The 15,290-nt window shown below is 36.5% G+C and overlaps 2 protein-coding genes, 1 non-coding gene and 1 pseudogene across 6 annotated transcripts; all 4 read left to right on the forward strand.

Moving 5' to 3' along the window:
- Positions 1-218: 218 nt before the first annotated feature.
- Positions 219-5,239, forward strand: LOC145574463 (uncharacterized). 4 transcript variants are annotated; one of them, XM_081632248.1, is made up of 9 exons: positions 219-436; positions 1,083-1,174; positions 2,552-2,634; positions 3,105-3,169; positions 3,420-3,526; positions 3,742-3,791; positions 3,874-3,956; positions 4,030-4,151; positions 4,676-5,239. In XM_081632248.1, exons 2-8 carry the CDS (start codon positions 1,117-1,119, stop codon positions 4,103-4,105), a joined length of 522 nt encoding a protein of 173 aa, XP_081488374.1. In that variant the 5' UTR covers positions 219-436; positions 1,083-1,116; the 3' UTR covers positions 4,106-4,151; positions 4,676-5,239. The 4 variants fall into 4 exon arrangements, with proteins under 4 accessions (XP_081488374.1, XP_081488375.1, XP_081488376.1 ...); XM_081632249.1 differs by lacking the exon at positions 4,676-5,239 and adding an exon at positions 4,543-4,629; XM_081632250.1 differs by lacking the exon at positions 4,676-5,239 and adding an exon at positions 4,540-4,558.
- Positions 5,240-5,772: 533 nt separating this feature from the next.
- LOC145574462 (small COPII coat GTPase SAR1A) lies at positions 5,773-9,117 on the forward strand. Its single transcript, XM_081632246.1, has 3 exons — positions 5,773-6,093; positions 6,279-6,410; positions 8,530-9,117. Exons 1-3 carry the CDS (start codon positions 5,965-5,967, stop codon positions 8,845-8,847), a joined length of 579 nt encoding a protein of 192 aa, XP_081488372.1. The 5' UTR covers positions 5,773-5,964; the 3' UTR covers positions 8,848-9,117.
- On the forward strand, positions 6,621-6,736 carry LOC145577291 (small nucleolar RNA snoR83). Its single transcript, XR_014098740.1, has one exon. It is a non-coding gene; the product is annotated as a small nucleolar RNA snoR83 (small nucleolar RNA).
- Positions 9,118-12,116: 2,999 nt separating the features above from the next.
- Positions 12,117-13,979, forward strand: LOC145575123 (uncharacterized; annotated as a pseudogene).
- Positions 13,980-15,290: the final 1,311 nt, after the last annotated feature.

Consider the following 15,290-nt stretch of genomic DNA (forward strand, 5'->3'; position numbering starts at 1 on the left):
GAGGTGGTGATAGTGGTGGTTAGTATGAAGAGGTGGTAGTGGTGGGTAGTATGAAGAGGGGGGTAATTTTTTTTAATTAAAAAGGGTAAATTTGTAATTTTAGTTTATTTTGTAGGCGTTAGTTAGATATTCGAAAGCGACGTTTAGCTTTTCACTTAGAAATTGAGAGACTAAAAAACTCATGCTACTCAATTCGACACCATCCGATCCATAAATGATAGAGGCATTTTTTTTCGTTTTACCAACCAGATAAGTTAAGACATTAGACATTTATCTGAGCTTCAGTGCGCTCATTCGAACTCTCTCTCCCCGGCAACAAACCCTGCCAGCCCCACTGCCCACGACTACATTGCTCATCCACAGACGGCGGCAGAGGCGGCAGTAAATACCTCGTGAAACTATCAAATCTTTGTTTCTCCATTCAACATTTTCTCAGGTACTTCAATTCAATTCATCTCTCATTCCTCAAATTTTGTTTTTTAATTCGATTACTATTGTTATTGATCGTAGTTGACAATTTGTGCAATGGATGTTACCCTAATTTGTAATTTTATCATAGGCGCTAATTTATCATAATTTTTGATTCTTTAGTTTTTTTACATAATCAATGGATTGTTCAGAACTTCAGATTGTTTATGTGCTTTTGTCGATTTGCGGTTTTTCTTTCAATTGAAAAATAATTAATAAATGGAATTCTGAATGTATTAGTCTAATTGCTAGCTTGAGTTCAGAGTAAATGCTTTGATTTTTGTGCAGCAATGGTTTATGATGGAGGACCCAGCCATTTTGCAATGATGTAACCTATTATTATCTGAAAACATCTTCTTGTGATGATCCTGTTAACAATTAACATTCGGATTAGGTGTATTCAATTTTAAATCTCTCTATTAACAATTAGCATTCGGATTGGGTGTATGCTGTTCATAATTAACCCCGTTCTTTGTATTGAAATCTAGATTTTGTTCATGCGAACTGCCCAACAGTTGCTGTTTAAGTATCCTTCAAGTATTTGCTTTTATTCTCTTTTGACAAACTTACTATATTTTCCATCTTTGATGAACTATCTTCTGTTTGAATTTCAGATTGTGAGTATATAGTCTCTAAACTCGCCAAGATATGTGGATTTCTAGAATTTCTGGTCTTGGAGCTCAGGCAATTAAGAGATTGACCCAAGGTTTGTTTTTGAATATTCAAATTTCCTTGCTATTAAATTTTCTTATTTAAAATGGTTGATGTTTGTTAACTCTTTGTATCACTTTCATGTTTGTTTAGGTAGATTGCACTATTTATTATCTGCATTTCTAAAATGTGATACTGGGCTTTTATGTGCTTTTTGTGATAAGTTATGTTTCCATCAATTTCAGCTAAAAGCCTAAAATAATATATTCCTTTTGAGATAAGATTTTCAGTAGGATGCAGTGTTTGAGCAGTTGAGGTGCAGGGTGTTAGGGGTCATTCGCTTTTTTGTGGTATAGGCAAAGTGATTTTGATTAAGCGCAACTGAGGTTCATAGAGGCACACTGCACATCACAGTTTTTTTACAGATCTTTTTATTGTTTATTATATGTGCCTCACTTTGTCAAGGCGCACGAAAAATTCTGAATCGCCTTGAGCTTTCTCATACATTGGTAGGACCGTAGGAGGTCTGATAGGGTAATAAAAATTTTAGGGGCATTCACTTGAAGGTTGATATAGGGGCTATTTTGTGCTGTGGATTAGAATTTTGCCATGACAAGTTAGTAGTCACTTGTATAGATTGTGAGCATTATTTTAGAAGTTATTACTACAGCTATATTGCGTGTAGATTGATACATTGTAGGTAATAGCTGTCTTAATCATACTAGCGTAACAAAAACCTTAGCAAGTTGATGCTCAGGTTTGTATGAGATTGAACTGTGGTACTGAGCGCTGGGAAATTGAGAGTAACCTAAACTATTCGTTGGATGGGCTTTGAATTGTTGAGTATATGAACATAGTGATTTTTTGACCTGTACTTTGTTTTTGGGTAAACTGGCACAAACTTAATAATAAAAGCATGCTCAATAGTTGCTATGCTTAACATTCAGCAAAAATGGCAATTAAATGTGAGAAAGTATACAAAGGGAAACGGATTTGGTAGAATTGTATCCTATACTTGTGGCCCTAGTAGGTGGCAAAGAGGTCTCTTGTGGATATCTCGGTAGCTGATGCTTGCTGCATTTCCCCACAGCTACGGTGGGTAATTGCAAATCAAAATAACTGCAACTCTTTTAAGCTTTCATGAATTGTTCTTATTAGTCATTTTTTTTTTTTTTTTTTTTTTTTTTTTTTTTTTGTAATTTTGCTGAATACTTAGAATTAGGAAAGAAAAGGCTCTGGTGGTTCAATGAATAAAGTATTAAATCTCATAAAACTATTTGTATGGTTTCACAGTAAGCAATCATAAGGTTTTAATTAGTGTTCATGACAACTTATGCTTCTGGGTAAAAGTACCATGGGTTTTTAATGAAAAGGTGCAGAGGGTTTTTTTTTCTTTTCCTAACTTTATATCCCAATTTCTTTATTCTGGTAGGGAAATTTGTTTGCATGCCAAAGGCTCCATATTTAAATGTTTCTTCTTCCCGGGTACAAACTTTGCTTCAGCTTCCTCCCCAGGTATCACTTAATCATAATTTGGATTTATTTGATTATTTAAATAGATACCAGCAATGATATGCACTAGTCTGGTATTCATTGCTGGCTTTGTGGTTATTGTATTACTGAACTCATACTTTGATCCTCTATCCTTTAACCTATAGCAAAAGCTGATTTTTCCTATGGTTCAAGGTTATGTTGGCTTTATGTTAAAAGGCTTCGCTTGCTAATGTAACTCTAATATTAAGGTTTTTGAATTCACTGCAATCTAATGTAAGCAGGAAAGCTTCATTTACCTATCTGTTGGTAGCAATTACTTGATGATTATGCTTTAGACATGACCTAGCCCTATGCAGGACATTCTTAGTTGGCTGTTTGCTTAGAATGAGCTGATACTGCTATTTGGGCAGTTGATGAATCATAAGGGTAGTCTTTGGTATTGTTTCTACTGTCATATGCTCATATGCGTTACTGATTTTATTTTTTTGCAGGTGCATCGATATCTTTGTACTACTGCTACTGACTCTGGCAATGATAAAAATGAAGTTGAGCAAACGTAAGCATCCCTGCTGTTTTCTCTGCACATATAATTTCTATCTAAACATTGATCAAAATACCATTATTTTGTTAAACCAAAAAATGTAGTACCACAAGAATCCATTGTTAGCACTTAGCATTAACATAGGCAGGCACAAATTTAGGTGGTTTGTCTTTGATTAGTCTGTTGTTTAATTTATCATGTAACCTACCAGCCTCTCCACCTGCATCCTTTTACTCTATTGTCTACTGTTCTTGTAACACTACAGAATAAGTGTAACCTTTGTTGAAACGGATGGAACACAGAAACACGCAAAGGTTCCTGTTGGCACAAGTATGCTAGAAGCTGCTCTTTCAAATGACATTGAGCTAGAAGGTAAGCATTTTACTCATTCTGAAACCCCTTTCTGGACCTGTCTCTTTGGGCGAGATCAGTGGTTTGTCCAATCATGAAGTTATGAAACACCTGTTTTATTTCCCAGTGCTGCTTTATAATGGCTATCTTGGTTGTTGGTAATCAAGTTGTGTTCTGCTAAATGTTCCCTCAAACTTTGTTTGTACTCAAGTAATTCAACAACTTATTTTTCACAGGAGCATGTGAAGGATCCTGTGCGTGTTCTACATGTCACCTTATCGTGATGGTAAATCAGTCAATATCTTCCTTAGAGTTATAGTTTCCTCATCTGTCCCCATGTCTAAACATTTGCTTGCTTTGCATGGCAGGATGTGGATTACTACAACAAACTGCTGGACCCGACTGACGAAGAAAATGACATGTTGGACCTTGCCTTTGGGCTAACAGAAACGTGAGTTTATCTACTTTGTTCATTTACTCGAGTTGCCTCTCCTGGTTCTTGATCTCAATGATTACTTGTCTAGGTCTCGTTTGGGTTGCCAAATCGAAGCAAAGCCTGAAATAGATGGAATTCGTTTGGCTCTGCCTGGGGCCACTTGAAACTTTGCAGTTGATGGAAACATGCCGAAATCAGACAGCCATACAGGTATTACAACAGCTTAGTGCAGCTTTAGTTGAACCAATTACCAATTATGTAATTTACAAGCCAATAGAATAGTCTATACACACTACAGAGAGATTATTATTCTGTAGAATCGTCAAGTGTGAATGTTTCAATATTTTTTTACAGAGTATGTAACTTTAGGCTTGGTAGCATAGGCTATAGAACTATTTCAGTTTTGTTGAGTAATTGCTACGGAATATAGGAGGGACTCGGGCTTTTTCATGTACTAGGAAAATAACTGCGGCAGTGTTTCTCACGAGAATAATAAATTATATTTTTCTGCATATTCATTATCTGTTTTTTTTCCCCTGTATTTTTCATAGATATTTAAGTACCAACTGTTACACTTTAACCCTGGTCTTCTCTACAGCAGGCTACACTAGGTGGAGTGAGCGCTGCCTTGTGTTTAGATCTACTATGGCCTCCTGTAATACTTACTTTTATTTCGTGGATGTACTTGTATCAATTCTTACAGCATTAAACTTTCTATTTTGACATGGTTGAAGTCCTCATGTACCAGTAGCAGGGAAATCCGAACCACACAACCCTTAACATGGAATAGCATCATCACACCTTCTCTTTCCATCTACATCAAGTTATCAAATGCACCAGTTGCAATATCTGCAGTAACAATTCATTTCTTATCTGAGGTTATCTTCTCCAAAAGCTCACTCATGTCAAGGCCATGACCTTGTAACATGCTTTTTATCCATCTTCAAAATTGAATACCTCGGCTTCAGCATGTTGCACCATAAAAGGCGACTTTGTGGCTTAAGTTATGGATGTTCGCAATGATGGATACCATGCACATTGTGTGAGAAGCAGGCTATATGGAGATTGAAGCGGAGCTGGTGTGGTGAATGTAAACATCAGGAGGAAAAAAATAACTCACCTGCTATGACATTTTTGAACTGTTAGGACAGAAATGTTATGGAATCATTTCAAACAGTCTGGTGGGAATTATATTGGACTCTGCAAATTTTTAATTTTTGATTTAAGACCCAAATAAACACATGGGAAGAAAAAAAATTCTCCAAACTTGTAATTTTTTACACGTAAATAATTTGATATGGGACCATGTTAGTCGTTCAAGTCAAGTTCCGCCAACCATAAATTCGTTCAGTACAAGTGTTTCACTTTTCACTGGGTGGAGTACTGTACGTCTGTATTACATGCTCTTTTAACAAGCCATAGTGAAATCAACCATGAAAATTAATATGAAAATCATCACAAATACTGTCAAGGCTTCACCTTCAATCCAAATTCGCATAAACCCAAGTCTTGTGGCAATTTGACACCTGGAACTCACCGCAGCCCCTAATATGTTTACCTTGAAATTAATCCATCAATTTCCATACTTAACTTTTTTGCTTAATAAAATTAATTCATTAATGAGTCAATAACTCAATAGTCTCAAATAATACCCTTACATTTTGTTTTAAGAGGCAAGTTACATCCATGAATCATAATTCATCTTACAGTAAATTACTCTGACTCTAAACTCTCAAAAATTAAAAACATAGGAGTAGAAAATAAAAATAAAAATAAAAATGAAGGGAAATTATGTCACTTATGTGGCACATAGAAGATACGAGTATAATACAGTACGGATTACTTCCATTTGTTTTCTCATTCTCTCTTTTCTTCTAGGGTTTGTTCGTCGCGTCTAGAATCGTCTCTCCCCCCAATTAACGTCAGATTCTTGTTTGATTTTTTCAACTACTTCTGAAATCCTGAGGTTTTTTCGTTTCAATTCTCTTGTCAGTCGGTTTTCTAATTTCATTCGCGAAAAACAATGTTTTTGGTCGATTGGTTTTACGGTGTTCTTGCTTCACTTGGATTATGGCAGAAAGAAGCAAAGATCTTGTTCTTGGGTCTTGATAATGCTGGGAAAACCACCTTGCTTCATATGTTGAAAGATGAGGTTTGTTTCTATTTAATTTGCGAATTAGGAGTGAGAATTTTTAATTTTGTTGGTCTGATTTTAAATTAGGGTTTTTGGCCCTAATTTTGATTTATATGAGTATTTTAAGATAGGATTTAACAATTTTGTTGGTAAACTATGTGAATTGAATCGGGTTTTGTTTTCTGGTGATTAATTGATTGCAGAGATTGGTCCAACATCAACCAACTCAGTATCCAACATCTGAAGAACTGAGTATTGGTAAAATCAAGTTCAAGGCCTTTGATTTGGGAGGGCATCAGATCGCTCGCCGGGTTTGGAAAGATTACTATGCTAAAGTAAATTTATATTCTTGTGTATTTTATTATGTCAAGAATTATATTTGGTGACTGATTGATCATGTTATATGTCGAAATTTTTCGGGGTGTTTTGTTGGTTAGTCTAATTGTGAATAGTACTCCGTATTGAAGTTATTTGTAAGTTGTTTGATTATATTTATGCTTTTGTCAGTCTCCTTCCTTGATTGAAGCTAATACTAGGCCTTCATAATCCCAGATAAGAGTTTCAGTGTTTATCTGATTCATGGGGGGCCAATAGTCATTGGGAGTTCGCTGATGGCGCCTTTAGTATTCAAGGTGTTTTAATAGTAACTTTCCAGACAAATTCTGCTCCTGTCGTAATCTTATCTCAGTTGATAGTTTGATGGGATGTTTTAGACGTCCGCTAATTTTTTCCATTTGTTATCTACTGGATTATTCAGGTGTTACACATAAGCAATTTTTTAGGCTGAATGTCTGTCCTGAATGTAAGCTCTCTGAGTACCTGTGGTGCTGTATGCATCTGTTTTATGGCCTGTAATCTTGTTATCTTTGTTAGTGTCTGTTTCCAAGTAGCTAAATTGCTGCCTGTCGTCCTGTCCAGAGCTAGTTGATCTTTTAGTGAGGGCTTGGAAGCTTCTGATGTGTGATAGTAAGTTTTTGTTTCTTATCAAAGGGAAGGCTTGTTGCAGGTGAAGTTTTTCTGTGTTGCATGCTAGCTGATTGAGTGATAAGTGAAATCCATTTGAGCCACTTGATATTCTCATATCCAAGTATTATTTTTTTGTGATTATGGGAGGCCTATATCACTGAGGTTTCTATGGCACCTCTAGTATCTAAGCAGGTGTTTTATTGCTGTGTTTCAGTATGTCAATTTTTCATCCAACTGGATATTCCTGGCCTGGAAGTTCCTATTGTGTGCTGGATTCAATTGAGGATTTATCTTTTACCAAAATTATTATACGAGCTTTGGGATTTTGTGTGACAATTGATTTTGACCTTTCTTTTCTCTGACTGAATATTATTATTGATAGCTTTTGTTGAATTTTGCATTGAAATAACTGTGTTATATCAATTGCACTCAATGCGATGTTTCCGTGGCATGAAATTCAAATCTTCCTTTTGGGCAAATTATCTAAGATGAGGTATAATAAGGAAGGATATGCCTCATTCACTCATTCAGTTCCAATATTCTCTGATTTTGCTTATTGTTATAAGCAATATCATTCTAATAGGATTTGTTTTGATTATTTTCATATGTAAGTTCTACGTGTATTTCGTTTATTATTTGTAGCATAATAGCTTAGTATTTAATTGCTAAAATTGTGTGCTTGATCCTTCAATTGAGAAGACTGTTCTTTGAAACAACAACCTTTCTGGCCCATTCCCTGTCCCAAGTTATAGGTCTCTCTTGGTTCTTGGGCCAAGCAACCCGTGTTTTTTAAGCACCCGTCCTGAGCCACATTGGTTCAGCCTAATGAGCTTCTTTGATCATTTGAGTGATCTTTCCATAGATTTTCTTTTCTTGTACATTTTATGCTGTAAACATATTCTTCATGCAGGTAGCCGTACATTGCTTCTGTACATTGCTTCTGAGTCTTAACTTGTGTATAGCAACTCTTTGGGCATTAGGAACCTTTTCACTACCTAGTATAATGAATACAATTGCCATCAGTCAGTCTTACTATTATGAAACCATTACCTCAGAATATCTCATGTGCTCCCACCTTTTCTGGGATATTCAAGTAGGATAGATGTATGCAGCATTGACCTAGTGATTACTGAGAAACTGGTACCATTATAACCATTCAAAAGGGTAGACCCATCCTTTCAGAACTTCTTCAGTCACTTTGTGGTCAACTTCATTTATGCTTTTATATCTTTGCTCTTTCAAAGTTATAATAAAATGCCTTTTTTCATCATTTCAAATAGACCCAAACATCTATATGAATCATCGAAGGCAGAAATTGTCATGCAGATCTATTTTGTAATATGTAGGACTTCCCTCTTTTATTGAGAGTCGCCTTATTTATATCTGCAGATAATTCCCAAACTTACTGAGATTTATTCTGTTTTATGACTTTTATCCACATGTTTAATTCATGCTATTTGCCCACTAATGCATGTTTTGGAATTGAAGGTGGATGCTGTGGTGTATTTGGTGGATGCTTTTGACAAGGAGAGGTTTGCTGAGTCTAAGAAGGAGCTGGATGCTCTACTTTCTGACGAAGCGTTGGCCAATGTTCCTTTTTTGATTTTAGGGAACAAAATTGACATACCTTATGCAGCTTCTGAAGATGAGTTGCGCTATCATCTGGGTCTGGCCAACTTTACCACTGGTAAGGGCAAGGTTAACCTAGCAGACTCCAATGTCAGGCCTATGGAGGTATTCATGTGCAGCATTGTCAGGAAAATGGGCTACGGGGAGGGCTTCAAGTGGCTCTCGCAGTACATCTAGTGGCCTTATAGAGTAGGTTTTTCCCTAGCTTTTTCCTGTCTTACATAGTTACATGTTTAGATGCTATTCTCTCAGCTGAATTTGAGGTGTATGTGTTGTCTAGTTTAGATGAATGTTTACATAGTCTGCTTGCTTGCTTGGCATTATGACAACATATGTCAATTTCTTGTGTATTGGTGTGCATAACCAGTGTTGTGATTGTGCAGACAGCTTTATTATAGATAAAATTGCCGTTGAAATATATTTTTATGCCAATTATAGGCACCTATCTTTGATGGTGTGAAACAATTACTCTTACAATATGTATGTTCCATTTTTTTTTTTTTTTTTTTTTTTTTTACAGATGAGAAACAAACATAAAAGATATAGCTTGGCTGCTTTCCTTGCCTTAGTGAGTTAGTAGCAAGGTTGTGAGCTCTAGCTACTACATTTCTAGCAACTTTACTACAACTAAAGTAATGTAAATCTAGGCTAAGATGAAGGATATTCTTGATCATGCTCCTTATTTTCCATGTGCTCGTCCGGGGTGTACGGCAAAGCATATGTAGGGATTCCAAATTGTCTGTTAGGATTTCAACACTCGTTAAGTACTTCATAGCTTTGTTGTAATCCCTACCAGATAGCTTGCAACTCAGTGTGCTTACTGGAGTAAAGGGAGTTTTAAAATGTCTTAGTCGAATCTTATCTATAATGGTGGGAAACAATTACTCGTATTAAAGAGGTTTACCAAATGCTCTTTTTTTTTCTATTTTTTTTTTTTTTGACCAAATAATAAATAAAAAATAAAGCCAATTTTAAAAAGAATCAAAATTATGATACGGCATAAATTGAACCAGATTAATATGGGTCTGGACCGAACTTGCAAATCAAGAGAGAGAGTCCACTTTATAAGACCAAAGGAAGATTTATCTTAAAACTATACGAAAATAGGAGGTTTTGTCTCTTAGCCATATAAATTGCTTAACTCTCTCAATTTTTATGAATATTGGACTCTTACATGTGCTATTTGGTGGGATATAATTAAAAACAACATAGTTTCTTGTCTTCATTTTTATTCCGTATATTATATTTTCAATAAAAAAAATATATTTTATGTCTTACCCATAATGTCTTTGTTGAGAAATGGAGGTACGGAGTGGTATTTTATTTCGGAAAATTACACTTTAATAATCTCAACTATTGACGATTTATTTCTAATAATCCCAACTAAAGTTTATTATCTAATAATTCTAAGATTCCTAACTATGCTATGTGTTTGCCTCCAATAGTCCTAACCAGTCAATACCAAGTAAATGATCTATTACAACATGTTACCATGACATGTGTCAACACGTGAGTGGTCCAAAATTAAAAAAAAAAATAAAAACATTAAAAAATAGAAAAATAAAACACAAAATTCTAAGCCACCAACAACCTTCGCTAAACCCTGACCCCACCCATTAATACGTCGAAAACCAGCCACCCACCCCCATTAACCATCGAAATCGGACGGCCACCCCATCTTACCTACTCCCGACCCCCGAAACCACCCATGCAGCCACACCGTACCACTGCACAGCCACCCCCGAAACCACCAACTAAACCAGCCCGCAATTCTCTTCAACGCCAGCCTTAACCCGCAAGAAAAAAGTAAATCGAGATCGCGTTGATTTCTGTTGTTAGTGTTAGAGTCAATGCAATTCTAGTAATGCAAATCGAAGTTTTTCCAAGTGAGTGTGCAAAGAGTTAGAGAGGGAAAGGTGGAGAACGCAAGTCTAGGGGATTGCTCAAAGTCGAGCTAGCAAGAGAGCTAAAGCTCATTGGAGTTGGTAATGCAATCAGAGATATTTGTTCTCATTTGGTTGTAGACTCGTTTCGCAGCAATTGATACATGGTCGTGTGTCTAATAGTACACGATCGTGTGATAGCTCATGCATATGAACCTAACTACACGGCCGTGTCTTCTTTCCTACACGACCGTGTACTTCTACGAACAAGTTTTTACTACACGGTCGTGTACCCTCACCTACACGACCATGTACGGCTGCAGCAAAGACGAAGTTTATATTTATTAGGTTTCTTTTGGAGACCATATAAATATACTACTACTACTTTTCACGTTAAATTCATATTTGAAATACCCTAAACACAAAAACACAAACCTACTTTTTGAGATGTGAACAGTTTTTGAGTAATTCCACTCTTCGGGTCCGGGTGCACGAATTACGAAGGAGAATTGCGTTAAACTTGGGGGGCGTGCGTCACTAGAAAACTTGTACCAGTGGTGGCGTATTTTGCTTCTAAGGCAGTGGATTATGTTCCACGGCGCGACTGTGAGTTTGAGATATTCAATCAAGTATTTTCCTTTTCATCTCCTCCATTTTGTCATTGGAATCGACAGGTATTTTACCAACAGTTGGTCGAAATTCCTTGATGGCGAGCGGGACCTAACGTGCGGGAAGTGAAACTCTGAGTGACGCGCTGCTGGAAATTCTAGAATTGAGAAAGTCGAACAGCGAGTTTCGGGGGTGGGAAGGGACGACCGGTCGTTAACTGGGGGTTAGGGAGGTGGGAGGTGGGCGGTGGTCGGCCGGCCGGTTGTCGGAGGTAGGGTTGGCTTATGGTTTCACGGGGAAGGGGAGTGGTGGCTGGAAAACCGAATTTGTTTTTTTTTTCTTTTTTCTTTTTGCTTTTTTTTTTAAAAATTTATTTTAATAATACACTAATCAGGTACTAACACGTGGCTTTAAAAAATTACACTTTAAACAAGTTACCGGTCATTGGGACCATTGGAGGCAGATCGACCCCATAATTAGGATTATTAAATAGTAAACCTTAGTTGGGATTATTAAAAGTAAATTGCAAATAATTGGGATTATTATTGTATTTTTTCTTTTATTTTTTAAGAAATTTTTTTTCCACTATCTTATTTGCACAATTGCACCTTGTTTTTGTTGTTCAGATTTAGGCCTATTCTGATTAACTGAACTGAGCTGAGATAAACTGAATTGAACTGAACTTATTGGAGCTGAAATAAACTGACTGAACTGAATATTTGATAGGAGAAGAAAATTAAAAACTGAACTTATTGGAACTGAATTGAAAATAAACCGAAGAGAACAAACTTTTAACTTATTTTTCCACTCTCACTCCTCCTTCAAAAACAAATTGTTCAGACTCACTCACGAGTGTATTCGATACCATTCTGTTCCCATACTACTCAAACGTAATTTCTGGAACAAGTTATTCAGCGCTTGTAATTTGAGCTCAGCGAAGCATTTTATGACATTATGAGGACCAAATCCGCCATTTTTGCTGGAGCTTTTCTTCGTTTTCATGGCAATTCTACTTGTAAGCTTCTCCATCTCTCTCCTCCTTTTCTTCTTCTTCCCCATTTCCATTCCCCCTTTTCCCACTTTCCATTTTGCCGAATTTACGCTACTCGTTACGCTGTTGACTATTATGATGATCCCAAATTGTTTCTTAAATTTGTTAGACAACAATCTAAATTAGGGTTTACTGATGTTGAACTTCCCCTTTCTCTTTTTGATCATATGAAATTAATTCGCCCACTTCCTGGTATTATCGATTTCAGTCTACTGTTATCATCCATTTGTAAGATTAAACCCAACCCACCTTTCTCCACTGTCATTTCTCTATCTAGACAGCTCCATTTCTTAGGTCTTCGTCCAGATCTTTATTCCCTTAACATTCTGGCTAATTGCTACTGTCGCTTAGGCTATGTTCATTTTGGGTTGTCCCTTGTTTCTTATACCATTAAGCTTGGTTATCAACCTGATATTGTCACCTTTACTACTCTCATCAATGGCTTCATTCATTCTAATTAATTCAACAAAGCCATTCATTTGTTGGATAAAATTCTCAAGCTTGGCTTCCAACCTGATTTAGTTGTCTATGGTTCTATGTTCAAAGGTCTCTGTAGTTCCGGTGATAATGCCGGTGCTCTCAAACTCCTTCGAAATATGGAGTCTTACGGACATTTTATGCCTGATGTTGTCATTTATACCACCGTCATTGATAGTCTCTGTAAAGACCAGTTATTGCCTCAGGCTTTCCATCTTTTCAAGGAGATGAAAGTCAAGGGAATTTCCCCTGATGTTGTCACCTTTACTACCTTAATTCGAGGTTTGTGCACTTTGGGGCAACAGAAAGAGGCTCAACAAATGCTGACCGAGATGTTGAGGAACAACATTACTCCTAATGTTGAGACCTACAACATGTTGATTGATATGTTTTGTAAAGATGGCAAGGTTGGTGAAGCACGGGACATTTTTGAATACATGACTCAGATAGGTTTGGTTCCCGATATCATCACTTACAGTGCTCTGTTAGACGGGTATTGTTTACGTGGTGAGATGGGTGAGGCAGAAAAGCTTATGGATTTGATAGTTGATAATGGCTGCAAACCTAATGTAGTTACTTACAACAGCTTAATCAATGGCTATTGCAAGTCTAAAAAGATTGACAAAGCTCTTGGTCTGCTCCAAGAGATGCATTCTAACGGATTAATCCCTGATGTTATCACGTACAGCACTCTTATAGATGCCTTGTGCAAAGACAATCAGCTCAAGCTTGCACACCAGTTTTTCAAGGAAATGCAAGCTCATGGACTAAAGCCAGATGTAATAACTTGGAACTCATTACTTGATGGCATGTGTAAGAATGCACAAATTGACGAGGCAATTGCAACAGTAAAGGAAATGGAGAGCACTGGAGTGGTCCCTAATATTATTACATATAGTGTCCTAATGGATGGTTTGTGTGATGCTAAGCGGCTTAGAGAAGCGATGGACATCTTCTCCGTTCCTACAACTAAAGGGCTGCATAATGTGCGTGCTTACACCATAATGATAAAAGGGTTTTGTAAAGAAGGGTTGCTAGCTAAAGCCGATGAACTGTTGAAGAATATGGAGGACAATGGGTGCTTTCCAGATGAATGTACCTTCAATACAATTATTAGAGAATTTATAGATGGAAAAGATGTTAGGAGAGCTTTAGAGCTTGTCACCTTAATGAGAAACAAAGAGTTTGCTGCTGATAATCACACTATATCATCATTTGTGGGCTTACTCGCTGATCCAACTGTTGGTGATGAAGACAAGAACTTGCTGAAAAAGTTTTTTGAGAGTTAAGTGAGTGATAATTAGGAGAAAACTATCAGTTGTGACAGAGATGTGGAACAAACATGTAGGTAGGAGCAATGCAAACACAATTGTGACAGAGATGCGGAACAGACGTTATGAGTAACATTATGAATCAGTAAGTCATGTTTTGTGTAACTTTTGATTGATTGTAGGCAAACACCTAAACCCCTGTGATTTGGAACATTTGTTTTTAATTCTTCTCGGGCTTGCTTTTACTTGAATGGTTCTCATGGAAGCAAATGTGCATTAATCTGTAAATTTTCTTTTACTTATGATTCTATATTTCTATGATAGATGAGTTATGTTGAAATGCAAAACCTTATGGAGCAGTTTTATTTCTAATGTCAATAGTGATGGAGAATGCTCGATCAAGAGTTTTCCTGTATTGCTGTTTACAATATCCTAGTGTATGGATTTTGATTGACTGTCCATTAAAAGATGCTGCAGCTATCAGACGTTCTCATTGATCTCCTACTGAAAGTTTTGCTACTAAATTTGAACTTGCTATATGTTTGTAATGAATATAAGGAATAGAGAAAATTTTGCTTGTCTTTGTTTGCTGCAGTTGATTGCATTTTAAATTCTTTTATGACGTTTGAGACTAACGAGAGTGTTTTTTTTTTTTTTTTTTTTTCTTTTCAATTGCTGACAAATCATTGATATATGATTGTATGGTTTTGATGATTCTAGTGATGTATTTGTCACTTTATTTCTCTTCAATCTTGAAATTAGTCAGTCATTTAATAAAATTGCTGAAGGAATGTCATTGCTTAATTTGAAGTTTGGGTGATAGATAGTTTGCCAGTTTTTACTACCATGTTCTGCACTTATTTTATACTCCGTTGTTGCAAAATATCAGAACTTGACCATCTTGTTAATCTTGCTCCGTTTTTTCTGCGAGAAACCATGTTCTACCTTTTGCCGAGTTATGATCAAAATTAATGTCGACAATGGCAAATTGTTTCTCTGCTTTATTGTATTGTCTGCGTGGAACTTCCTTCTGACTTCTTAAATTACCAACAAGATTCTTCTCCTAACTCCTAATCTCTAATAACACCTACATTACCTGCTGACCAATTAGTAGGTGGCCTCACCTGACGAGTCCAGTGCACTTGATGAAGAGATGTCATTTTTGTAGTATATAGTTTTGCATAACAACCTGAGGCTGAGATTTCTGAGAAGTACTTGCTGAAGCTTATATGGACTGAATCTCTGCAATTAAAAACTATCTTGTGTATGTTGATTTTTCTTGCCAATACGAGTTTTAGGGGAAACTAGCCGAGAAGGCACCGAGTAAGT

This window comes from Chenopodium album, chromosome 13, assembly GCF_948465745.1.
Source record: "Chenopodium album chromosome 13, dcCheAlbu1.1, whole genome shotgun sequence".
In the NCBI taxonomy this organism is placed as follows: Eukaryota; Viridiplantae; Streptophyta; class Magnoliopsida; order Caryophyllales; family Amaranthaceae; genus Chenopodium; species Chenopodium album.